The sequence below is a fragment of the Canis lupus genome, chromosome 11 (genome assembly GCF_048164855.1).
Source record: "Canis lupus baileyi chromosome 11, mCanLup2.hap1, whole genome shotgun sequence".
NCBI classification, from domain to species: domain Eukaryota; kingdom Metazoa; phylum Chordata; class Mammalia; order Carnivora; family Canidae; genus Canis; species Canis lupus.
In genome coordinates, this window is record NC_132848.1 from 57520076 (window position 1) to 57546583 (window position 26508).

The 26508-nt window shown below is 36.8% G+C and overlaps 1 protein-coding gene and 1 pseudogene across 7 annotated transcripts in view; one reads left to right on the forward strand and one right to left on the reverse strand.

Annotated features, from left to right (window-relative positions):
• The first annotated feature begins 396 nt into the window (after positions 1–396).
• LOC140642210 (dynein light chain 1, cytoplasmic-like) lies at positions 397–644 on the forward strand (annotated as a pseudogene).
• A 15841-nt stretch (positions 645–16485) lies between these two features.
• The window catches only part of ASB3 (ankyrin repeat and SOCS box containing 3), a 111147-nt gene continuing 101124 nt past the window's right edge, over positions 16486–26508 (reverse strand). For 6 of the 7 annotated variants that reach the window (XM_072768347.1, XM_072768345.1, XM_072768346.1 and 3 more), the window contains one exon: positions 16486–24521. In XM_072768347.1, coding sequence (XP_072624448.1) covers positions 24316–24521 — 206 coding nt within the window. In that variant the 3' untranslated portion in view covers positions 16486–24315. The remainder of the gene's footprint in view (positions 24522–26508) is intronic. The other variant, XM_072768344.1, reaches the window with a different exon arrangement.

Consider the following 26508-nt stretch of genomic DNA (forward strand, 5'->3'; position numbering starts at 1 on the left):
CCACAGCTTTGGAAGTTATTCCTCAGGATCTTCTTATTTGTTGCAAATGAAGTTTCCTCTGTAATCTCTATCTGTAACTCACCAAGGAGCAAACTCAGGTTAGTTCAGTCACAATAGGACAGTGGAGTTGGCCAGGAGGTATATGACCCACATTCTTTAAGCAGAGACAAAAGAATATTCAATAAGCATGAAAAAGGTACTAAAGCTGGCATAGGTTGAGTGGGATCCTTATCTCTTGGTAAAAAAAAAAAAAAAAAAAAAAGGATTTTAAGTGCAAATGTGCCACAAGTACTGATGTGCTTCAGTAGCTATGGCAGCTTCTGCTGGATCTGAGCATCGCCAGCCCCTCCTCCAGGATACATTTACCAGCAGTCCACCCCCTGCTCCTTAGTAACCATGTGCAACCAAAAGGCTGTGATCAAAACCAATTATGTCAAAGAAGATGCAACAGGACTTGGTGTTGGAGAAATACAACAGGGAGGGACACTGCGGCCCATATGAAGAAGGAGTTCGACAAGAAGTACAACCCCACCTGGTTCCGCATCATGGGAAGGAACTTTGGTGGTGATGTGACACATGAAGCCAAACACTTCATCTACTTCTACCTGGCCCAAGTGTCCATTCTTTTACTCAATTCTAGTTAAAAGCATGAACCATGTCATACACCCAATGATCCATCTGAATACAAGCACTGCAGTCCAAATTCCAAATACCAGAGACTGAAATCTTCAGCCTTGCCTCAGGAAACACCTCCATCTCTGAGCCTTTACTGAGTTGTTTTGTGCAGGGCATTCTCTGTATGAATTTGTTATGGTTATGCAATTAGCAAAACAGCTTACATTTGTATTGATTTTCTATTCCATCCTCTGCCCCATGGGTTTTTTTCTCCTTAAATTCCATTCTTTAAAAAAAAAATAAATCTGAGGCATCTGGGTGGTTCAGTGGGTTAAGCATCTGCCTTCGGCTCAGGTCATGATCCTTGGGTCCTGGGATCAAGTCCCATGGTGGGCTCCCTGCTCAGCAGGCAGTTTGCTTCTCCTTCTACCCCTCCTCCCTGCTTGTGCTCTCTCTCTCTCTCTCTCTCTCTCAAATAAATACATAAAATCTTTAAAACAATAACAGCAAAATAAATCTGTTGAAGTAAAAAAGAAAGAAAGGAAGTAGTCTAAGTAGTTCGAGAACCATTCTTATGTGACCAAATGGGTGACAAAAGACAGCATGCATGAGATTGCTTTCCCTAACCTAGGTCTTTGCAAACCCTGGCACCTTACTTACCTGCATAGCAGATGCACACACATGTAACATACACCCACTTTTACAAAGAAATTCTCTGGGGAAAAAACATTCAAGTACTTTCAACATACATATATTTTAAAATACCTTAAAGTGGTTTTATAAGAGCAAAATGTTTTGTTTACAAAAGTATAGTGTATTTTATACTAATGTGGGGGGGGGGGGACAGGGGAAGGGAGAAGGGTATAAAATAGCCAAACCTACTGGCATTGGAGCACCTGGGTAACTCAGTCAGTTAAGCAGCTGCCTTCAGCTAAGGCCATGATCCTAGAATCCTGGGATCCAGCCTGCATTGAGCTCCACTCAGCAGGGAGTCTGCTTCTCCCTCTCCCTCAGAACCCCCCCTCCCCCACCTCTGCTCATGCTCTCAGGAGCATTCTCATGCTCTCTCTCTCTCTCTCTCTCTCTCTCTCAAATGAATAAATTTTAAAAATTATTGGCATCAGAAAATACTAGTACATGGTTAAGGTTGTACCAGCAAAATATTTAAATTGAAATTTTTAAGGGAATAACCTAGATGGCCTTAATCAGCTGTGTAGGCCTACAGATGGTTACTTTTACTAAAACTACAGATGGGAGGTGAAAATTCTATCTTTTTCTGTGGTGTTTTTGTAGGATGGAGATAACTTTTGACTCCATGAGGAGTGGGTGGGGTAGGAAATTGGTTCTCAAGCACCGACATATGTGATACACTAAAGATTGAAGAAACTCTTTCCCTGATCTCTTCCTGACAGGGCCAACCAAGTACAATAGAACCTTGGATAGAACATCCCAAAAAGGCAATCTATCAACTCCCAGGACTGTCTTTTTTGTTGCTTTCCATCTTTATTCACCTCTCACTTACCCATATCAATGGAGAGAAATCATTCAGTGGACTCATCATCCAAAGAGGCTAGAGGTGGAGACCAAGTACTCAAGTATAAGCAAACAGAACCAAATGAGATCCAAGGTCCTAATAGGCCAGTGGGAAAAAGAACACCTGGGAAAACCTGCTACTCATGTGTCTTTCTTTTTATAGGGTGCCAGTAGCTTTAGCTAATAGAGGGAGCCAAGAAAGTCACCAACCTGACTAGTATACTTTTCTCTCAATAAATGGAAAGAAAAGAGAGAGGTTAGGCAAAATTTGAAACACATTTTTGGGTTCCATATGTTTAGTGACAAAGAACAATAAAAGAATCATATACTTTAGCAGAGTTTGGTTGGTGAAAAAAAAATAACCACTATCATAATTCCTTTGCCAGGTTTTCCTGAACTAAGTGGTAGGTGGACTTTTAGACACTGTTTGCAGATGAGCTTATTGATAGACATTCTGGGTAGAATCCAGTATGAGAAAATGAATAAAGTAGTATGGCCTCATGGGTGATTCTTTTTAAGGGAATGTCCTCTACCTGGTGGGAAGGGGAATCAGGGACCAAGCAATGTTGTACAAACTATTTAATCTAGGACCTCATAATGAGGACTCTCAAGTGGGTGAGCTTAGGATGGTTTTTAGATGAAGTACTGCCACTGGCAACCTCATACACTATACTGCACTGGTAACTTCAACAGAGCTCATAGTTACTTCATACCCAACAGTAAGGACTCAGGATTCCTAGCACTTGGAAAGAACAGCCACATTATCCTCCTTAATAAACTCAGGTATTTTCTCAGCTTCCAAATAATTTCCTCTAAGCCAGAGGGAGAAAAGTTATTGAGAAGGGAGATGTTCCTGCCATTTCTTTTGTACAAGGTGTAGTGATTTTGGCTTATTGCTTAAGTCATTAATTTCCCATCATTTTCCAATGAGACTTTCATTTCATTAAAGGTAATAATAGTTGAGTTGACAATCTATTACTGTCCCTTTTGCCCTGAATTATTATTGCTATATTTTCCCATAGAGTATAAAAATAAAATATACACACTGCCATAGATCATCAATTCAAAGCTAGGTGCTCAAGAATTTTATTATCCAATGGAATACTCTATAGGGAGCTGTATTTCCCTTCTTGGTTATTCTAATATGCTCCAGGTGTCCAGAAAAGGGGAATTAACATGTCACTCCAAAGTTCATCTACATTACTGCTGTTTGAAATAAACACAGTGCTGGAGCAATTGAAACTCTTAAAGCTTCTCCAAGGTAGACTGGAGAAAATGTCTTTTCTCTGAGACCCTGCCAGACTCTCCTAAATAAAGCAGTCAACTGAAGACCTTACACTAGCAAAACATAAATCATTTTTTAGGGCATCGAGTACAGGAGGGTAGGAAATGTTTACTGTTTGATCTTGGGCAAGATATTTAAATTCTCTAAATCTATTTTCCCATCTTTAAAAGAGTAAGAATAATAATACCTACCCCAAAGCACTTACCCCAAGATCTGGCAGTTTAAGACAATAAACACTACTTGTTATTATCATTTTATCATTATTTCCTATGGGAAATCAGAATTGTATGAAGTTAAAGACACCTCACTGAATCTTGAACAACATGCTAAGAAGTCTGATTTCAGAAGGTAAGCAAGGAACCAGGAAAGATTTTTAAAATAGGAGTGACATGGGTACCTACGTAGTTCAGTTGGTTAAGCATCTGACTGGCTCAGGTCATGATCTCAGGTTCCTGGGATTGATCCCTATGCTCAGCTCCCCACCTAGTGGGAAGTCTGCTTCTTACTCTCCTCTCTCTGCCCCTCCCTCTGCTCATGCTCTTTCTCAAATCAATAAATAAATCATCTTAAAAAAAATAGAGGTGACATGATCATATCTGAGTCTTAGAAAGAAAACAGAACCAAACCCTGAAAAATACAAGATGACTATACTATAGATAAAGACATAAATTAAAATGGTTAATTTTTCATTTTGTCCATTTCTCAAAATGGCCCAAAGCTATTAGCATATTTCCTTCTTGGGTATAATCAACTCCTTGTCTTAAATACTATAAAGTGTCTATATTGACAATTTATTTTTTCTGCCAATGGCTATTTAATGACAGTGGCTCAAATAGGCAGGGGCTTTACCAATCTTTTAATCAGTAATCTCCTGTAATAGGCATTAGCACAATGTTATTGATTCTTAATGGTCAAGTGGCTCTCAGCCTGACTATATTTGCATGTCATTTCAGCTGGCCAAGTTATCTTAAGACACCTTAGAAAGAAAGAAATCACAGATTTAAATACATTTTTAAATGTTAATTTAAAATAGAATATGAACTGTTTTTGAAAAGGAAAATCTTCAGCAGTTTTTAACCTATCATATCATAGAAATACCTAATAAGATAATACTCAGTGTTGGAGAGCACACAGAAAAATAAGCATAACCATATATTTTGGTAAGGATATAAAATTAACTCCGTTTTTATGGAAGGTAATTTACTAATGTGTACGAAGTTTTACACACACAACCTTCAGCCCAATAATTCTACTTTTAAGAATTTGTCGGGATCCCTGGGTGGCTCAGTGGTTTAGCGCCTGCCTTTGGTCCAGGGCGCGATCCTGGAGTCCCGGGATCGAGTCCCACGTTGGGCTCCCGGCATGGAGCCTGCTTCTCCCTCCTCCTGTGTCTCTGCCTCCCTCTCTCTCTCTCTATGTCCAACATAAATAAATAAATCTTTTTTAAAAAGAAGAAAAAAAAAGAATTTGTCCTCAGTAAGTAAGCACAAATAGGCACATAGATTTAGCTATCATGATGTTAATTATTAATTATAATACTAACAACACAGAACTATCTGAATATCTACAAAGAAATAATAAGATAAACCAAACTGACCCACAGACCAAGTCTAACCCATGAGCTAAAAATAGATTCAACATTTTTAATGATTGAAATAAATCAAAAGAAAATATTTCAGAACACATAAGAAGCATAGGAAATTTAAGTTTCTTTTTTTTTTTAATTTATTTCTTATTGGTGTTCAATTTACCAACATACAGAATAACCCCCAGGAAAATTTAAGTTTCAATGTCCATAAATAAAGTTTTACTGGAACACAGTCACAATCACACTTACTAACATGTTTGTTTGCACTATAACAACAGTTGGGTAAATGCAACAGACTTTATGGACCCCAAAGGCTAAAATATTTACTGTCTTGTTCTTTGCATAAAAAATTTGCCAACCTCTTGGTTAAATAAACCATGGTCTAATCATAGCATAAATTTACACAGCTATTTAAAATGGTATAGAAGATTATTCACTAGCTTGCAAGAATGCTTAAGGAAATAAGACTATACAAGAGTGCATCAAGTTATGACCACATTCTCATTAACTTTAATAATATATGAAATAGAAAAATGACTGAAAGGCTATGTATTGAAATATTAGTGGCTTTTATCTCTGGATATGGGATTACAGAGTTTTTTAAGAAACTTACCCATACTGTTTACATTTTCTAAAAAAGCATATCTTTTAACAAAATCATATTGTGGCAGACAGACTCTAAAAAAGCCCCAATTACCCCCTGGTAATCACACTTGTGTAATCCCCTCCCATTTAGTGTGAACATGACCTGTGACTTGCTTCTAAACAATAAGAGATGACAAAAGTTGTTACTCCCATGATTAAGTTTCAGAAGTTACATTTTTCTTGCTAACAGACTCGATTGCCTTCTTACCTTGCACACTTTGATTAACCAAAGAGCCACATTAGGGAGACCCATGTGGCCAGGAACTGAGTGTGGTCTCTGGTCAATAGCTAACAGCCAATTAGAAACTGAGGCTCTCAGTCCAACAGACTGCAGGAACTAAACCTTGCCAACAACTGCATGACTTTGGAAGCAGATTTTCCAATCAAGCTATCAGATGAGATCCTAGCCTTGGCTGACACCTTGCTGGCAAACTCATTAGAGACCATAAAGCAAAAGATCTAATTAATCCATGCCCAGATTCCACACCCACAGAAATTGTGAGTTAATAAATACATATTGTTTCTAGGCCCTAAATATGTGGTAATTTGTTATGCATCAATACATAACATAAAAGTTATATTGAATAATATATAAAGAAGAAAACAGCAACTAAATAATTTCAATTTTTTTAGATGGCATATATGACATTAGAAAAGAGGACAGAACAAATTAATGGGTCAGCCAAATTCAGCCCTTTAGATAAAATTAAGGCACCAGTCAGCAAGTGTGTGGGCTGCCCCAGATCCTATAGCTATTCATGTTTGGACACAAAAGATCCTGGACAGAAGTTCTGACTCTTCAAATCACCCCTGGATATACTATATAGTATCTAGGTTCCACAAGAAATGGTAATTTGATTCCCAGCACTCTCTAGAGTTCTGCACCCACCTTTTCCCTTCCAAACCCCTCCAAAGCCCCCCATTTGAAAAATATTAAAATAAAAACTTCCACCATATAATAATTGCTCTGAAATTGCAGCCACCACTAATATCTAGATCTTTCTAAGGCTCATATCATACAAAAAGAATAAAATAAGCATGCCCTCTTACCTTTTTTACTAAAAGCAAGTTATTCATTTTCACCTTGATCAACAGGATAATTACATGTGTAAATCTCTCATTCTGACCCCAAAATTGTCTTTAAATAAATTTCATGCAATTTTTATGTCTAACAAGCCATTACGTTTTTATTACTGAAGTAGTAATAGCAGTTTATTAGATTTTTTAAATGCCCTACTGATCACTGAAGGTCTTTTTCTTTCCTCAAGTAGCTCTTAAATGACAAAAGTCATTGTCCATCATGATTACTGGGTATTAGTCACAGGTCATAAATATTCCTTATTTCTTGCAGTGGATCTTTAGAGGATTAAAATAGGACAAAATAAATAAACTGCCCCCTGAACCAGTTAAAAGCATCTTGTTTATTTTTTTAAAGTTTGGTTGATTGATTTTTTACTGTTTTTAATTTAAATTCAATTAAATAACATATAATGTATTATTAGTTTCAAAGGTAGAGGTCAGTGATTCATCAGTCTTATATAATACTGAGTGTTCATTATACCATGTGCCCTCCTTAATGTCCATCACCCAGTTGCCCCATCCACTCACCCACTTCCCCTGGACTAAACCTGTTTCCCAGAGTTCAGTGTCTCTATGGTTTGCCTCCCTCTTTGATTTTGTCTTCCTTCATTTTTCCTTCCCTTCCCTATGTTTTTGTTTTGTTTCTTAAATTCTACCTATGAGGTCATATGGTATTTGTTTTTCTCTGACTTACCTCACTTAGCATAATACCCTCTAGTTTCATCCACATCATTGCAAATGGCAAGATTTCAATAAACATCTGGGCTCTTTCCATAGTGTGGCTATTGTGGACATTGCTGCTATAAACACTGGGGTGCAGGTGCCCCTTCAGACCACTATGTTTATTTCTTTGGGGTAAATACCTAGTAGGTAAATACCTAGTAGTGCACTTGCAGGGTTGTAGGGTAGCTCTATTTTCAACTTTTTGAAACCTCCATACTGTTTCCCAGAGTGGCTGCACCAACTTGCATTCTCACCAAGTGTAAGACAGTTCCCCTTTTTCTACATTCTCACCAACATTTGTTTCCTGACTTGTTAAATTTTAGCCTTTCTGACTGGTGTGATGTGATATTTCATTGTGGTTTTGACTTGTATTTCCCTGATGCCAAGTGATGTTGAGCATTTTTTCATGTGTCTGTTAGCCATTTGTACAATTTGGAGAAATGTCTATTCATGTCTTCTGCCCATTTCCTGATTGGATTATTTGTTCTTTGGGTATTAAGTTTGATAAGTTTTTTTTTTATATATAGATTTTGGATACTAGCCCTTTATCTGATAAGACATTAGCAAATATCATCTCCCATTCAAGGTTTTGCATCTCACAATCGACACAAAAGTCAGTATCCTTTGGTTTTCAACTGTTTCCTTTGCTGTGCAAAAGCTTTTTTTTTTTTTAAGATTTTATTTATTTATTCATGAGAGACACAGAGAGAGCGAGAGAGGCAGAGACATAGGCAGAGGGAGAAGTAGGCTCCCCACAGGGAGCACAATGTGGGACTCGATCCCGGGACCCCAGGATCACACCCTGAGCCAAAGGCAGAAGCTCAACCGCTGAGCCACCCAGGCATCCCCAAAAGCCTATTATCTTGATGAACACCCAATATTCACTTTTGCCTTTGTTTCCCTTGCCTTTAGAGATGTGTCTAGCCAGACGTTGCTGTAGCCAATGGCACAGAGATTGCTGCCTGTGTTCTCTAGGATTTTTGATGGATTCCTGTCCCACATTTAGGTCTTTCATCCATTTTGAGTCTATTTTTGTGTATGGTGTGAGGGCATGGTCCAGTTTCATTGTTCTGCATGTTGCTGTTCAATTTTTCTACCATTTGTTGAAGAGACTTTTTTCCATTAGATAGTCTTTCCTGCTTTGTTGAAGATTAGTTGGCCATAGAGTTGAGGGTCCATTTCTGGGTTCTCTATTCTGTTTCATTGATCTGTGTGTCTGTTTTTGTGTCAGTACCATACTGCCTTGATGATTACAGCTTTGTAATATAGCTTGAAGTCCAGAATTGTGATGCCACCAGCTTTGGTTTTCTTTTTCAACACTGCTTTGGCTATTTAGGGTCTTTTCTAGTTCCATACAAATTTTAAGATAGTTTGTTCCAGGTCTATGAAAAAAGTTGATGGTATTTTTATAGGAATTGCATTAAATGTATAGATTGCTCTAGGTAGCATAGACATTTTAACAGTATTTGTTCTTCCAGTTCATGAGCATGGAACGTTTTTCCATTTCTTTGTATCTTCCTCAATTTCTTCCATGAGTGTTCGATAGTTTTCTGAGTACAGATCCTTTGCCTCTTTGGTTAGGTTTTTTCCTAAGTATCTTACGGTTTTTGGGTGCAATTTTAAATGGGATTGACTCCTTAATTTCTCTTTCTTCTGTCTCATTGTTAATGTAAAGAGATGCAACTGATTTCCGTGCATTGATTTTATATCCTGCCACTTTGATAAATTCCTGTATGAGTTCTAGCAATTTTGGGGAGGAGTCTTTTGGGTTTTCCACACAAAGTATCATGTCATCTGCAAAGAGTGAGAGTGACTTCTTTGCTGATTCAGATGCCTTTTATTTCTTTTTGTTGTCTGACTGCTGAGGCTAGGACTTCTAGTACGATGTTAAAAAAGAGTGGTGAGAGGTGACATCCCTGTCATGTTCCTGATTTTAACTCTCAGTTTTTCTCCATTGAGAATGATTATTTGCTATGGGCTTTTCATATATGATAGAAGCATCTTGTTTAGATTTATAAATATTCTGAAGCAATAGTCAAAAGATTGTAAAGATCAGCATTATTTGCATTTTTTTCAAACAAAAACAAGAGTTTAATTCTGATCTTGCATTGCCCAAGAAACCATACTACCAAAGTTGAATGAGCAAAAATTCCTTCTGCTGAGATTTCCCTCTGTCTGAATCACACTGAAAATATTTATGGTTACTCTTGTTATAGTAAAACTATTCTCACATCCATTTCTCCTAAAGTAAAACCTCAATTTTAAAGGACTTCTCAGTAATTTGGAGAGTTTGCGATGCAAATTATTTTAGGAGCTTCTGCAGATGAAGAGCTAAAGACTGAGAATGAAAGCTCAAATTGGCTGCAAGGATCAATAATAATCTCAAGAGAAGTTGGTCTAAGGGAAATCATGAAAAAAAACAGATATATTACTCCTTTAGCTCACAGATATGACATCTGTGAATTCTTTTGAAACACCTTGGAGGTTTCCTTTATTTTTGTCTGTTTTCTGCCCTGTATTGGCCTCTCTGAACACCACAGCCACTATGGCATGAAGATGATAGAAGTATTCTCTTCCTTTTCTCTAATCTCCCAATACTTTATTCTAACTCCTATCACATGAGCTTTCATCATCTTTGCATGTGCATATCTCTTTCCTGCTAAGTAATTTAATGCTATCTATCTTCCTTTATCAACTTCCTAAAGCCTTGCACCAAGTAGGCCCTTTAAAAAGGAAGACCTATAGATTTTTTTAAAGAGACTAAAAGATATATTAACTGACTGCAATGTATGGAATTTAATTGGATCTTGATACAAAAAAATAAGTTGTTAAAAAAACTAAGATGAGGGAAAGCTGAACACTGGATTTTGGACAATATTAAGGAATTGTTAGATGGGATATGTGCTTATGCTGTTTAAAAAGAGCACTTGTTTATATCTGTATACAAAGATGAAAGAAATGAAATGAAGTCTGGAATTTCCTTCTAACTAGTTGGGAAAATGGGTTGGGGCTATAATGAAACAATCTTCATTCTGGATTGAGCTGGGTGATGGGTACTTGGTGTTAAGTACTGTTGCTTTAAAAATTACTCGTTTAGTGGATTGAGACAATGACAGCATGTATTTTGCTCACAAATCTGCAAAATGGGTAAATTGGGGGGGTTCCTCAAATCCATTTGTATCTGCTGTAGCTCAAAAGTTGAAGGTTGGGATCATCTGAGGACTTATTAACTTATATGGCTAGTGATTGATACTGGCTGTTGGCTGAAATTTTTGCTGAACAACTACATATGGCCCTCTGTGTGTGGATTTGTCTTCCTCACAATATAGGGCAAGGTTCCAAGGTTGAGAGGAGAGAGGAAGAGAGAGCATGGGACAAAAGCTATAATGTCTTATGACCTAGCCTCTTGTTATCACTTCTAACACATTCTGCTGGTTAGAAGCAAGTCACTAAGGCCAATCCATATTCAAACTCCTCTTCTTGATAGGCGTAATGTCTAAGAATTTAGAGTTCATTCTGTGACCAAAAATTATTTCTATTCTTCCCACATGCAAATCACACTCTCCCTCTTCGAAAGCCCAAAGACTTGTCTATTATGACAACAGGCTCAGGCTTGAAGGTAAGTATATCACCATATAAATCAGGCTATAGATAAGGTTTCTCAAAGAGTTCCTCAAATTCAGTTCCTGGAGTCTGAAGTGAAGATGATGACAAAGGATTGAAGAACAACTTCAATTAGAATTCCTCTTGGTCTGAAGTCTTGTGAACTACAGAGACAAGTTATCTGACCCTCATAAACCCAATATACAATAGTTACAAGGGGATAATTACCATTTAAAAAGGAGAAAAGTCAGAGGCTCACGAAAGTCACTAATCCATAGCTATTATGACACCATTCAGGCATATGTTGCCAATTCTTTAATTAGGAATCAGTTATATTCTTGGGAGTATGGATTCTCTCCTTCATAAAGGCAAGGAGAAAACTGACAAAAATAGAATCAACTTTTTCAAAACTGTGGACATTAAGCAAAATCTTGTAGGATGGGGTGGTCTAACATAGGGGGAAAAAAAGGAAAAGAAAACAATGAATAGAAACTGTCCCTTAAAAAGCCAGATGTTGGGCAGTCCGGGTGGTTCAGTGGGTTAGGGCTGCCTTCAGCCCAGGGTGTGATCCTGGAGACCTGGGATTGAGTCCCGCGTCGGTCTCCCTGCATGAAGCCTGCTTCTCCCTCTGCCAGTGTCTCTGCCAATCTCTCTCTCTCTCTCTGTGTCTCTCTCATGAATGAATAAATAAAATCTTAAAAAAAAAAAGCCAGATGTTGGACTTACTAAATAAAATTTTTTAAAGATTTTATTGTTTATTTATTTTAGAGAGAGAGCATGCAAGTGGGGAAGACGAGCAAAAGAAAAGGGAGAGGGAGAGAATCCCAAACAGACTACATGCTAAGCCTGATGCAGGGCTCAATCTCCCAACACTGAGATCATAACTTGAGCTGAAGCCAAGAGCCACACACTCAGCTGACTGAGCCACCCAGGCACCCCTAAAACTTTTAAATAATCATTCTAAATGTGGTCAAAGAACTAAAGAAAACCATGGCTAAAAAACTAAAGTATAATAAACACTGTCTCACCAAATAAGGAATATTTTAAAGAGAAAGTAATCTAAAAAAGAGCCAAATAGAAATTCTGAATTGAGAAAAATAACAATGAAACGAAAAACTCACTGGAAGGGTTCAACAGCAGATTTGAACAGGCAGAAAAAACATGAATTAAAAAAAAAAAAAGAAAAAGAGAAAGAAAAGAATTGAATCGAGATTGGCCTGAGAAACAGAAAGAAAAAATGAAGAAAAATGAACAGAGCCTCAGACAGGTGGGGCACCATTAAGCACATCAAATACATGTTATATTAGTCTGCTGCTGTAACGAAGTACCACAAATTGAGTGGCTCAGACAACAGAATTTATTGTCTTGCAGGTCAGGAGGCTAGAAATCTGGGATCAAGTTATAAGTAGGGTTTGTTTGAGGGAAGTGAGAGAAGGCTCCAATCAAGATCTCTCTCCTTGGTATTGTAGATGGCTGTGTTCCCTCTATGTCTCTTCACATTGTCATCTCTCAGTGCATGTCTGTCTCTATGTCCTTATGGCCCCTTTTTATAAGGACTCCAGTCATATTGAATTAAGGCTTACCCTACTGCTTTAACTTACTATATCTGTAAAAATCCTACTCCAAATAAAGGCAGATTCTCAGGTATTAGGAGTTAGAACTTCAACATGTGAATTTCAGGAGGACACGACTCAGCCTATAATGCATAATAGGACCCCTAGGAAAAGAGGAAAGAGAAAAGGGGGCAGAAGGATATTTCAAGAAATAATGGCCAAAACCTCCCCAATTTAATAAAAAACATTAATCTACACATCCAGGAAGCTCAATAAACTTCAAGTAAGATAAATTCAAAAAGATTCATACCTGGACACATCATAATCAAGCTATTCAAGGATGAAAACAAAGAGAAAATCTTGAAAACAGAAGAGAAGACATTCATCATATACAAGGGATCCTCAATAGTATTAAGAGCTGATTTCTCATCAGAAACCATGGAACCATAAGGCAGGGGAATGACTTATTCAAATTGCTGGAGATAGATAACTGTAAACCAAGAATTCTAACTCTAGCAAAATTATCTGTTTTTGAAGGAGAAATTAAGGCATTCCAAGTAAGCACAAACTAAGAGAAACTGTGGTAGGAGATTTTTCCTTCAAGAAACACTACAGGGAATCCTTCAGCCTGAAATGAATCCACACAAAGAAATAAGAGCACTGGGAAAGGTACATAGGTAAATATAAAAGACAGCACTGATGCATTTTTTAATTATATTTTCTTTCATTTGATTTTAAAACAACTGGATCAACATTAATTACATATCTACAATGAGAAGCACACAGTGTATAAGACTGAATTTGTATGACAATAATAGCCCAAAGGGGGAAGGAGTGGAGCTACATAGGACAGTAAGGTTTTAGTATAGTATTGAGATTAAATTGGTATTAATCTGAGCTAGCTTGTAATAGATTATGGTGTTCATTGTAATCTCTAGGACAACCACTGAGAGAGAGAGTTGCCCTCCCTTCTTGGAGTGCATTTGGGAGAGGCAGGCACTCTCAGGGAACAAGAGCTGGCAAGTGACACTGAGCTGCCCCGTTCACTAGCATATGAGCAAAGACACCTGCTGAAAGCAACTACCCTGGATGCTGGCTTTTTGCTGTGCTGTGCTTTGCTATAAACCCCTAGTTACTTTTCTGGCAGAAATTGGTACCATCCATAGTGCAGCAAGACCCTCCCCAAGAGGATCAGTGCAGGTCCATGCCATGCCAGGTCCTTAAAATTTGGAGTTTTGAGACCTAGCCACACGCCTGAGATAAAACCCAGGAGCACTGCACTACTGGTGGGCAGACAGCTGACACAGACAGGGTGAAGGCAAGGATCTGAAGAAGCCTGGGACAAAGAAAGGAGATCGTTTGCTCTTCTGTGAGGGCTTCCTGAACAGCAGCCAGCATGAACTCCCCTCTCCATTTTTCACTCCTCTCATCAGTGCAGTTGGACTTCAGTGAGTGGCAAAGTGCCCACAGTGGAGGCTTGAGCTGCTAACACCAAGCCCCTACCCCCCTCCACTATGCAGGTGTCTTTTTTATTAATGCACAGAAGACCAGCACAAATCCCCTGTACCCACCAGGTCTACTGATCATAGAGTGCTGCAAAGCTTTAGCTCTACTGGAAATAATACCAGGCAAAGTCTTTCCTAACCTACAAAAGACAGATATCTAGACAAAATGCCAGATGGAGGAATTCATCCCGAAAGAAAGAACAAGAAGAGATCACAGGCAGAGAGCTAAACAAGATAGATATAATATGCCTGAACCAGAATTTATTTTTTTTTAAAGATTTTTATTCATTCGAGACACACAGAGAGAGAGAGGCAGAGACATAGGCAGAGAGAGAAGCAGGCTCCATACAGGGAGCCCGATCTGGGTCTCGATCCCGGGACTCCAGGATCACGCCCTAGGCCAAAGGCAGGCGCTAAACCTCTGAGCCACTTAGGGATCCCTGCCTGAATCAGAATTTAAAACAATCATAAGGATACTAGCTGAGCTTGAGAAAAGCATAGAAGAAACTAAATTCTACCATAAAGATAGAAGACCTAAAAACTAGTCAGGCCAAAATAAAAATGTTGTAACTGTGATGCAAAACTGACTGAATATAATGACCACAGGATGGAAGAAACAGAGGAATAAGCGATACAGAAGATAAAATTATGGGAAATAATTTTAACTGAAAAGAAGATGGAAAGAAAATATTGGATCACGAATGTAGGCTCAGGGAACTCAGAAACTTCATAAAACATAATAACATTCATACCTTAGGGGGAAGGGGCAAAAGGCTTATTTGAATAAATTATACCTGAAAACTTCCCTAACCTGGAGAAAGAAACAGACATTAAAATCCAGAAGGCACAGAGAACTCCCATCAAAATCAATAAAAGCCAGCCACACCAAGACATAGCCTAGTAAAATTTGCAAAATACAGAGATAAGGAAAGGATCCTGAAAGCAACAAGGAAAAGAAATCCCTAACTTCTAAGGGAAGACAAATAAGGTTAGCAACAATGTCTCCACAGAAACTGTGCAGGCCAGAAGAAAGTGGCATGATATATTCAAAGTGCTAAATGAGAAAAATATGCAGCCAAGAATACTTTATTCAGCAAAGCTGTCATTCAAAATAGAAAGAGTTTTCCAGACAAGGGCGCCTGGGTGGCACAGTTGGTTAACCTTCTGACTCTTGATTTAAGCTTAGGTCATGATCTCAGGGTTGTGAGATCAAGCCCCACATCAGGCTTGTGCTGGCTGTGGGTGGGGAGCCTGCTTAAGATTCTCTCCCTCTCCCTCTGCCTCTCCCTACTACTCCCTCCAGGGGGGAAAAAATCCCAAACAAAAACTAAAGGAGTTCATGACCACTCCAGAAACAATGACTTTACAGGTAATATAACAGCACTAAATTCATATCTGTCAATAATCACTTGAATGTAAATGGAATGAATGCTCCAATCAGAAGATATAGGTTATCAGATGGATTTAAAAATAAATAAACAAGACCCTGCTATATGCTGGACTCATTTTAGACCTAAGACACCTCCAAGGTGAAAGTGAGAGGATGGAGAGGATGATCTATCATGCTAATGGATGTGAAAAGAAAGCCAGAGTAGCTACACTTACATCAGACAAACTAGATTTTTAAACCAAAAACTACAACAAAAGATGAAGGAGGGCACTATATCATAATAAAAGGGTCTATCCATCAAGAAGATCTAATGATTATACATATTTATGCCTCGGATCTGGGAGCAGCCAACTATATAAATCAATTAATAACAAAAAAACTCAGTATCTGGGTGGCTCAGTGGTTGAGCATCTGCCTTTGGCTCAGGTCATGATCCCAGGGTCCTGGGATCAAGTCCTGCATCAGGCTCCCTGCGGTGAGCCTACTTCTCCCTCTGCCTATGTCTCTGCCTCTGTGTCTCTCATGAATAAATAAAATCTTTAAAGAAAAAGAAAAGAACAACCCTATGATGCAGCAATTGCACTACTACATATTTACCCAAAGGACAGAAAAATACTGATTTGAAGGGATACACAAACTCCGATGTTTACAGCAGCATTATCAACAATAGCTGAACTATGGAAAGAGCCCAAATGTTCACTGACTGATGGATATGTACTATTCCAAACTTAGATAGATAGATACATAGATAGATATGGATATGTACTATTCCAAACTAAGATAGATATATAGATAGATAGATGATAGATAGATAGATAGATAGATAGATAGATAGATAGATAGATAGATCTAACCTATCTTTGGAATAGTACTCAGACATCAAAAAGAGTGAAATCTTGCCATTTGCAATAACATGGATAAAACTAGAGTGTATTACACTAAGTGAAATAAGTCAGCAAGAGAAAGACAAATACTATATGATTTTATTCGTATGTGGAATTTAAAAAACAAAACAGATGAACATACAGGAAGGGGGAGAAAAAAGAGGGATTTTCTAACAAAGATTGCTAAGATAACTGGATAATCACATAGAAATTGGGTCCATTCCTCCCACCAATATGAAAAGACGTTCCATCTTGCTCATTGGAGAAATCCAAGCTAAAACTATACTAAGGTATATTTGTCACCCACGACTGGCAAATAGGTAAACATTTGATGACTCTATAGACACTCAAACATTAACGGCACATACGATTTGCCTATGCAGAAGAAATTGGCAGTATCTAGCAAACTCACATGCATTTACCCTTTGACCTAGTAATTCCCATTCGAGGAACCTTCCAATGATAAACTGGTAAAAATACAAACAGCATAAATTTATTCAATGAAGCACCATTTGTAATAGCACAAAACAAGAAATAATTCCAATATCCATCAGTAGAGGAAAGACTGAATAAACTTTGGTATATCAGCACAGTTGCTATAAAAATATAAAGGCTATCCTCATTTCTTTTTATTATTAATATTCAGATTATACTACTTGAAAAACAGCAAGATGGAAAAAGCTGTGTATACTATTCTTTTACCTATCTTAGGAAGGGGGCTTTGAAAATATATGCTTACATTTAAAATGAATTTTCAAACAAGCTATAAATTATTTTTTAAAAATCTTTTCTTATGGGAGAGGGAGGAAATACAATGAACAGAAGACAGAAGTCACATTTCTTTGAATATACTTTTTTCTGTACATTTAACTTTAAATCATGTAAATATTTCTAAGGCAAAATTACATTTTAAAAATTCCTAAAAGACAAAATAAAAATAAAACACATGATCCTTTGCACTCAAGTAAGTTGGAAACATAGCAATTTGTACACCTATTGTGACATATACCTAAATAACAAAAAGAATTGGGGCAGATAGAATTTTTAAACTGTTTACACTAATATTACTGATGGTAGTTTAGAAATTGCTATTCTGAAACTATTGTATTAATCTTGTATAAAATAAATGGGTAACTGTAGTGTCATTGAGAAGTAGGATATTCGGCATATAAGAAAGGAAATATATGACGCCTGGGTGGCTCAGTGGTTCAGCATCTGCCTTCAGCCCAGGGCGTGATCCTGGAGTCCCAGGATCGAGTCCCATGTCAGGCTCCCTGCAGGGAGCCTGCTTCTCCCTCTGCCCGTGTGTCTGCCTTTCTCTCTCTGTGTCTCTCATGAAGAAAGGAAATATATATAGTTGTAAGATCACTGAAGTTGAATTTTTAAAATGTATTCTTGAATTTGAATTATCAATATAAAGAACATGAACAGAATGTATACTTCTTAGCTCTGCTCACTGAACAGTGATCAAACCAGTAGAAAGGAACACCCCTAATGCCAAGATTACTCTGTGTGTGCATGTGCATGAGTGTGTGCACATAACACATACTGAAGTCTATACAATACCATTTCCAAAGAAACAAAGGTCTTTGGGAAAACGGCCAATTCCAGGTCCGAGGAAAGAAATGTACAAGATAAAACTGGAATATCTTATTATTAGAAAGAAAAAAAAAAAAAGCTATCAAAGACCACTTAAATACTAGCTAAAGGTGGAACAATTTGAACTGCAATTTAAGGGTAATAGCTGCAATGGATTAGAACATATCAAAAGTCCACGCTTATATTAATATTAAAAAAAGGACTTAGTGATCATCTTTAAAGGATATTGGAGAATCGATTATTGAAAAGAAAGTTTTGAGGCAATGTATTACACAGGAATATATAACTAATACAATAAAAAACAGCATGGGGTTAAATGACAGCAAAGGGTTATAATCAGCAAAATCCAAACTGTGGAAAAGTCTATGGGAAAATAACCTGTCTTCAACCAAAGAATTTCAGTGAAAAAAGAATCACATCACAGTGATATTTTTGGATATTTAAGCAAACCATTTAAAAAGTCATAGTACAATTAAAAACATGTAAATACTGACAGGATATTTGATATTAAAAAATCACTGGGTTTTTTAGGAAGGTGTAATGATCGTATTATAGTTATGTTTTTAAAAGGGAGTCCTTGACTTCTAGAGATACATACTAAAATATTAATAGATGATACATTTGGAATTTGCTTCAAAATAGCTATGGGAGAGAAGGAACTGGTGGGGAAAAGGAAATAAGAGTGGGCATGAGTTGGTCATTATTAAAGCTGAGTGATGGGAACATGGAAGTTCATTATACAATTCTCTATTTTTCTCTATGCTTGAAATTTTCCATAATAAAAGGATAAAAAAGAGTAAGTTTGCACTTGCATCAACATGCACAAATACCACACCATGACATTTAAAAGTGGGCTTAATAAAACCAAATAATTACAAAGCAAGATGAAGACCATAAGAATTTGAATGTTTTCTGTAAAACAAAGTAAATACTTTTAAGTGTCAAAATGGAAGTATAGAGTACACATTGCTAATTAATGCATCTAATTATGGAACTACTCCAGCTTGGAATTGATATATTTGGCACATACTTTTTGATCCAATATTCTGTAATAAGCTCATAAGTATTATGCCTTCTTTTTAATTGTTTGATTCAAATCATAGTCATATTTAGTCACCAGATGGACTTTCTTCTTCACCTATTCCATCATGTTAGAAAAAGAGTGTAAATTAGCACCTTATAATGACTCATGATAGACTTTTATCATCCACATAGGAAAGCAGTGAAGAGAAGGTTATGCTAACCATTTGATAGTAAAAGAGACATAAACAGATGCTACTCACAAGTCTCAGTGCGCCAATGGCAATTACCACCTGTTCTGCTTCATCTATTAGTGCTATGCATGAGAAAGAAACCAAGAGACAGGAAAACCATACAGACACAAGTCTTTACTGCAACAATAGTATTTTAAATTTCTTCATTAAAAATAGATAGCATACATAATTATAGTAGAGTTCATGAAAAAGATAAGCAACTACAGGACTATCTGGGTTGAAACCAGATGACTAATGCAGGTTTACAATGGTCTCTCCTCCACTCTCCTCTCCAAGTAGCTGAGAGGGATTATTTGCTTTATGCAGATGTGCTAGGAAAATAATCAACCCAGAAATTTCTCATTATTTCTCACTCTTACCAATTCATAATTTGTGATAACTCATGGCTTGAGCTTGGCCACAGGTATCATTAACATGACAAACAAAAGGCTTGATCGGGTACAAAACTGTAACAGTGGCTTGATTTTATCTATGGGAGGAAAAAAACATCCTCAAACATGTGTACAGATTTTTTAAAAGCCTGAGAGAAAGAAAATATTCTAATATATAGGTTAACGTTAATATTGGGTCCAGATGATAAGACTATGGCTCTATCTCCCTTCTTCCCTCTTCTTTCCTAGTTTTAAAATGTCTTTTTCTTTTAAAGTGAAACAACTAAATGTGCTACTATTGTTATTACTGCGTAAGAATTTTTTTTAAGATTTTTACTAGCTTGGGGAGAGGGTAACAGATGTCCTTTTATTTAAAATTTAAAAGTCTAAAAAAAATAAAAAAATAAAAAAAATTTTAAATGTCTTATCACTAAAACACTTGCAGAAAATAGACTTAAAATCGACACCCCAAGTATGTTTCAAAGTATATGTTTCCATAAAAAATATAATTCAGACTGGCCTCTCAGTATAAATTACTGACATGTGGTCGCAAATAAAAACTTTATTTTTCAGGACACCTGGGTGGCTCAGTTTGGTTATGCATCCAACTCTTGGTTTCAGTTTAGGTCATGATCTCAGGGTTGTGAAATCAAGCCCCACATCCCACGTCAGGCTCTGCGTTCAATGAGGAGTCTGCTGGAGATTCTCTCTCCCTCTCCCTCTCCCTCTGCCCCTCCCCATGCTCATACTCTCTCTCAAATAAATATATCTTAAAAATTACCTGTATTTTTCCACCAAAATTTCCCAAAAAATATGAAGCATCATTAGTTCCCTCTCATTAAAACCACAGGTTTTTATCGACTCCAACAAAAAACGTTACTTACTAAGAAGTACTGTATTTCAATGGCTACCTGTAATTTAATAATAATAATAACAAATACAAATGAGGATAGATTAATTTAGCCTCAGAGAAAAACAAAGAGAAAGCAAAACAGGAAATCACAATAGTTACACAGAAGAATATTCACTAAATGTTACACAGAATGAATACACAGAATGAATTTTCACTAAATGTTTTGTAAAAAATGGAAAAGGGTAAAGAGAAGAAAAAAAGTGTTTATAAAACTACATGATACCTTCAAACATGGGCCCAGACTTACTATCTCCTAGAGAGAATGTTTAAGTGTAGACACAGAGATTCAACAATTGCTCTAAATAAAATATCATACTCCTTTTGTGATGCAGGTATACCCACTCTTAATTATCTTTCAGCTAACTACCCTAGGTCACATAGAATCATGAGTAAGCTCTCTTCTACATATTAGTCTTGATAGTTATATGTGACCGGCTGCCTGGTATAAGAGAGAAGGAGGAAAGTGCTCTAGGACAAGAAATTCAGGGGAATTAATAGTACACATGGTACTATTATTATGTCTCAGCTCACAGGAAAAGCTCTAGAAATTCCTTTAGCTCCGAGAAACTCTTTAAATTGAATATTTGGATGAAGCCAGTGGGCAGAGTCTACATTTGCTTTATACAAAGGATGAACTCCTGAAATTGGAAGACAGCAGTGTACAGTTTTACTGCTTATTCTCCTAAATTGTTAGACCTAAAACACTTGATCATAGGGAGCCTGGGTGGCTTAGTTGATTCAGCATCTGCCTTTGGGGTCAGGTTGTGGTCTCCCGGTCCTGGAATGATGTCCCATATCGGGCTCCCTGCTCAGTGGGGAGCTTGCTTTTCCCTCTTCTCCTGCCCTTCCCCTCTGCTTGTGCTCTCTCTCAAATAAACATTTTAAAATAATAATAATAAAAAATAAAACACTTGGCTCATAAAACTGAAAATGGCCACATCACTAGCAACTTAAAATCTTTCCACAATAGCACTAAGGCACCTGCTAATAAAAATTGCAGAGCTCCTTCTCAAACAAATATTTCTATGACTAATGAATATAATCAGGGGAATATACCTCTAAGAATACAGAGGAGTATAAAAGTGAAAGGCAAACTTTTAGATGGATTTTCTCAACTTCTTTCTATATCCCATGTTCATGGAACTACCAAGTTTACTATTTCAGAGAAGACATGGATATTTACATTTGTACTAGTTATTCAAGATACATTTTTGAGGAGCAAGAAAATTATAAATTTTAGGGAGTAATCAAAAATACTAATGTTTTCAAGCTATACCTAACATAACACTTGAAAATCTATAAAACAACAATTTTCACATAGGTTTACAGATAGACATAGGTGGAAAGAACAGATTTAAAGTTAGAGGTACCCACTGGTCATGTGATATAAATATGACACTCTGGCTGTCTATTAAGGATTATCACTGACATAGGTGGATGGTCATGGAACACAAGAGGAGTGTAACTCATCTCTGGGAACTAGGGCCATCAAGAAAGGTACATATCAAGACACTTGCTACTTGGCAAAAAAGGAGAGTTAGAAATAAACAATGTTCAGGTTACCACTGTTCCATCAAATGATCACAAAAAAATATCCTATGACAGGAAGGACCGACAGGAAATAAAGGATAACACAGGATCTGGGTAGGGATGTGTGCATGTGAAATCTTGACAACTGTTACTAAAACTGATCTGTGTCTTGCTCTAGTAATAAGTACCATAAAGTTCTTCAGGAAGCTCACTGTGACTTTAAAATGAGAGTATTAAAAACAACAGCACAAATATTTTTAAAATAATAATAAAAAATAAAAATGGAGAGTATTAAAGCACCATTAGGCATATAGGCAGGGTTTATGGTTCACAACAACCAGAGGCATCATTTTGATCAGAAGTTGTAACTGTAACTCAATACCCATAGATACTTTCAGATTTCTCACTGAATCCTTGCTGTAAGTCATAAATGCCATAAACATTTTATTATAAAGCAGTCTAAAAGAAATATGTGGTATACAGCAAATAAAGTTATTTATGTCTTAAATATGGCTTTTAAATGTCTCTGAAATACCCATTTTCAGATTCTTAAGAACAAGAGCTCAATGATGTTATGGATAGTTTAATTTTTATCATACACTGAACATGAACAAAAACACATGAGAAGACTCACCGTCAAATGTAAACATTCTATGTGTATTTGGCCCTAATGATAAACCAGTTTATGTTAAAAATTGGAGACCTAGGATTTGGAAAAATAAAGATTAAAACAACACTTAGAAATTACTACATAGTATATATATTCTTGGAATTTATTAAGTATCAGAATTTCCAACTGGTGTTCCATATTTACACTTATTTCTGCTGTATACCCACATTCAAACTCTATCTCCACTCACAGGCAGCAACTATAGCTCTAATCTGGACCAAGTTCAGTCTCTGGACCTTAACAATGCTTCCATCATTTGGTCTGTCTTCATCACCGCTGTTACCAAATAACAAAGGCCTAGTAGGGATAGACCTGGCTGACACTCCCATCTATTTTAAACCACAGGATCCCATTAGGACAGAAGCCTTGCCCTCCTGTGGACCCAATTCCTAACTGTCTATCATAATAGTCATGCTTTCATAAACTTTCTTTTAAGGCTGGTCCCCAACATCTTACCATAGCTCAGCTGATCCAATGTTTAGTCCTCTCTGGCCATAGATTTATATTGAGCAACTGTAAAACCAATGAGGTGGTGTTTCATTAACTTAGGATTCTGAGGTTTATTCTTTATTTCATAGGACCAAGGACTACTTGATAACCTATCTAGATAATCAAAAGGAAGAACAGTATAATATTAATATAACTGGCAATCTTTGCTTATGATCAAAGCTGTGCTCAGATTTGGACGCTAAATGGAGCTCGAATGTTTTATTTTATACTAAGTGACAGAAATATATAGCTTTCTTTCTTTAAAGATGGTTGCCACAGAAATCTCCCTGTGTCCTGATCAGTATTCTAAAATGTGGTAAAATGCTCCTTTATTTCAATACTAACCTAATTATTTTCAACTGAGCCTATTTTTGAGTTTAAATCTGTTCTTATTTTTGCAGAAATGGGAGTTTCTTTTAGCCAAAGAGAGTACCAAGGAATTGGGGCGGGGGGGAGGAGAGGAAGAAACCAACAACAGCAAAATTATTCATTTTCTATTTTCTTTAAAAAAAAAAAAAAATTCTCCCCTGAGTTTATCTGTGAAAAGCCAGTGAGTAGAAATTCTTCATAAAACTGACTGAATTAAGAAATGAGAATGGAATGTAAAATATTTTTTATAAACATAAAAGATGGTCAACCCCAGATAAAATAATAGTAACAGTAACAGATTCAATCCCACTGTGTGTACACTTCCAGGGAAGTTTTATGCATTTGATTCTAAGCTCCTAGCCCTAGGCAAACACTGAATCATAGGTGGAAATATGCCATGGTTAGCACTAGAAGCAGCATTGCAGTTCATTAACAGAATAAAGCAGAAAATGGTTAGGTAAATGAATCTACAACATAAAAATGTGCTGGTGATGAATCTGCAACAGAGTAACGTAAGTGAAGTTTACAGTATTTTTTTTAATCAGAAAGCCCAATTGTAAACATTTGCATTAAACTACTGCCCCCCCACCCAAAACCTAACCAACAAAAATCATCTTTTATGACTATAAAATCATGAAGAATTTGTATTGCATGGCTCTTCGTTTTGGTGGTTTTCAGAGTAAGACATGAGCTGCATTAAGTAGCTTCACTGATTTCTCCATCTTGAATAACTGCCAATTCTGGAACTTCATTCATCCTCAGAACCTCTGCATAGAGCAAATAATTATGGAGGCTTCTAGGAAGTGGCAACTGACAGATAAAACTGTCAGATCGTAGGTGTTCTGGTTTTAGACTGGACCGAATTTCCAAACGACAAAGGTGGGCAAGGGACGGAACAGAGGCTGGAGAAACAAAAAAAGGAAAGATGAATTTTTTTTAATATTCTTTTTTAAAACTTTCCAATTCTTTGTGGTAAAAGAGAAAGCATATGTCACTTAGATTACTTTTAAAAGGTTTGTTAGGTGGGGATGACCACAACAAATTTCATTTATTCCTTTTAACATTTTATTTATTTATTCATGAAAGACACACACACACACACACACACACACACACACAGGCAGAGACACAGGCAGAGGGAGAAGCAGGCCCCATGCAGGGAGCCCGACGTGGAACTCGATCCTGGAACTCCAGGATCAGGCCCCGGGCTGAAGGCCACGCTAAACCGCTGAGCCACTCGGGCTGCCCCTATTCCTTTCATTCTTCTTACAGCCTTTACCTGGTTCCTCTCCCTCTCTCTCTCTCTCTCTCTCTCTCTCTCTCTCTCTCCTCTCTCGTCACACATTGAAAGTATTCAGGGCCACATAAAACTAAATTTTCATATCCTAAAGATGCAGCAATACCAGTTGGTACTTAAGAAATGGATGAAATAATTTTAGAAATGATAGAAACTTAAAGCAGCAAATACTATATCCCTCTTACTCTGTTTCATTGCAAATAGTCTCTAGACCACCACATTAGGTGCATGAGTAATTTACGTAAGTTTCCTCTTTTTATCCATGACTTAGAATGAAAATTTAAAACTGATAGAAAAGGAGCACTTACTGAGTACCTACTATGCCACATGCCCATACATTTCACATACATTATCTTTTTATCTTCATTAACCCTATGAGGTATGTATTATCATGTTCATATAGAGGTAAGAAAACAGGTTTAAGGAGGTTTAAGTAACTTTCCAAAGGTTATACACCTTGTACATGGTAGCGTCAGGATTCAAACTCAAGTGCATATTACACCAAAGCATGCATATACACTTAAAACTACATCTGCCAAAAGCTAATTGCTAATTAAAGGACAATACAGATGTACTTTATTAAGAATCATAAGCTATTATTTCATTTTCTAAGATGAGAAGCATTAACAAAAGAAGCTGATGTCCACAGAAACTGAGAGTACTAAAAACAACTATTGGTTTTATGTGAATCAAATCTAGTTTTTTATTAGTCTAAGAAATCTAACATTTTTGTTTAAGCATATTGGCTTAAGTTTAATTTAGTAGGAGTGTGAGAAACTCCTCAAACCATAGTTTTTCAAAATGCCAAATAAGAAAAGCAAAGGAGTTCTAGGATTTTTTTTTTTTTTTTTTTAGTTCTAGGATTTTGTACATAAACCTCAATCTAAGAAAACCTGAGAATTTTCTCAAATCATGACTCATGGACTCCCCATTATAAATATTAAGACTGTAGCATCTACAAAAACATTTATTTGCAGTGTTTCCATATCTATATCTTGTTTAAATTTTACCCTATCCTGCAAACTTAAAGAATTCTTTTCTCACTTCTAAGATACACAGGTAGGGGGAGCAACACAGAGATAAGCAAGAATGCATAGAAAAAGCTTGCCCAAACTACAAACGCCCAGTTTCCCAAATGAGTAAGTGGGTTCAACTTCAATGAGTAGGTTACCTATGTTGAACTATTAAGTAATAAAGAAGCCTTCTTACCCAGTGAGACCAGGAACAATAATTGGTCCTAATGTCACTGGGTATGCACAAATGTCATAAAAGCTTTAGAAACAAGTATAGCTGATTCTTAGTAAGCACACAACTCAGCTGGTAGGAACACAAGTATGTCAGCATACTAGAAAGTATCCTATCAGCTGCAAACACTAAGCACACCACAGGCATGGTCAGATGGGATTGACAGAGGAAGTGACAAAATTGGAGTAGGTGAGTTACACTGAGGTTGGTTAAAAGAATTTTTACTTATATTCAGTTACAGTTTGTGCATCTTGTTCAGTTGAAATCTCTTCATTCTGCTTTCTTGTTAACAGATAATTAGTACACACTCAGAAGGAAGATAAAGGATGGCTGTACAACCCAGAAGA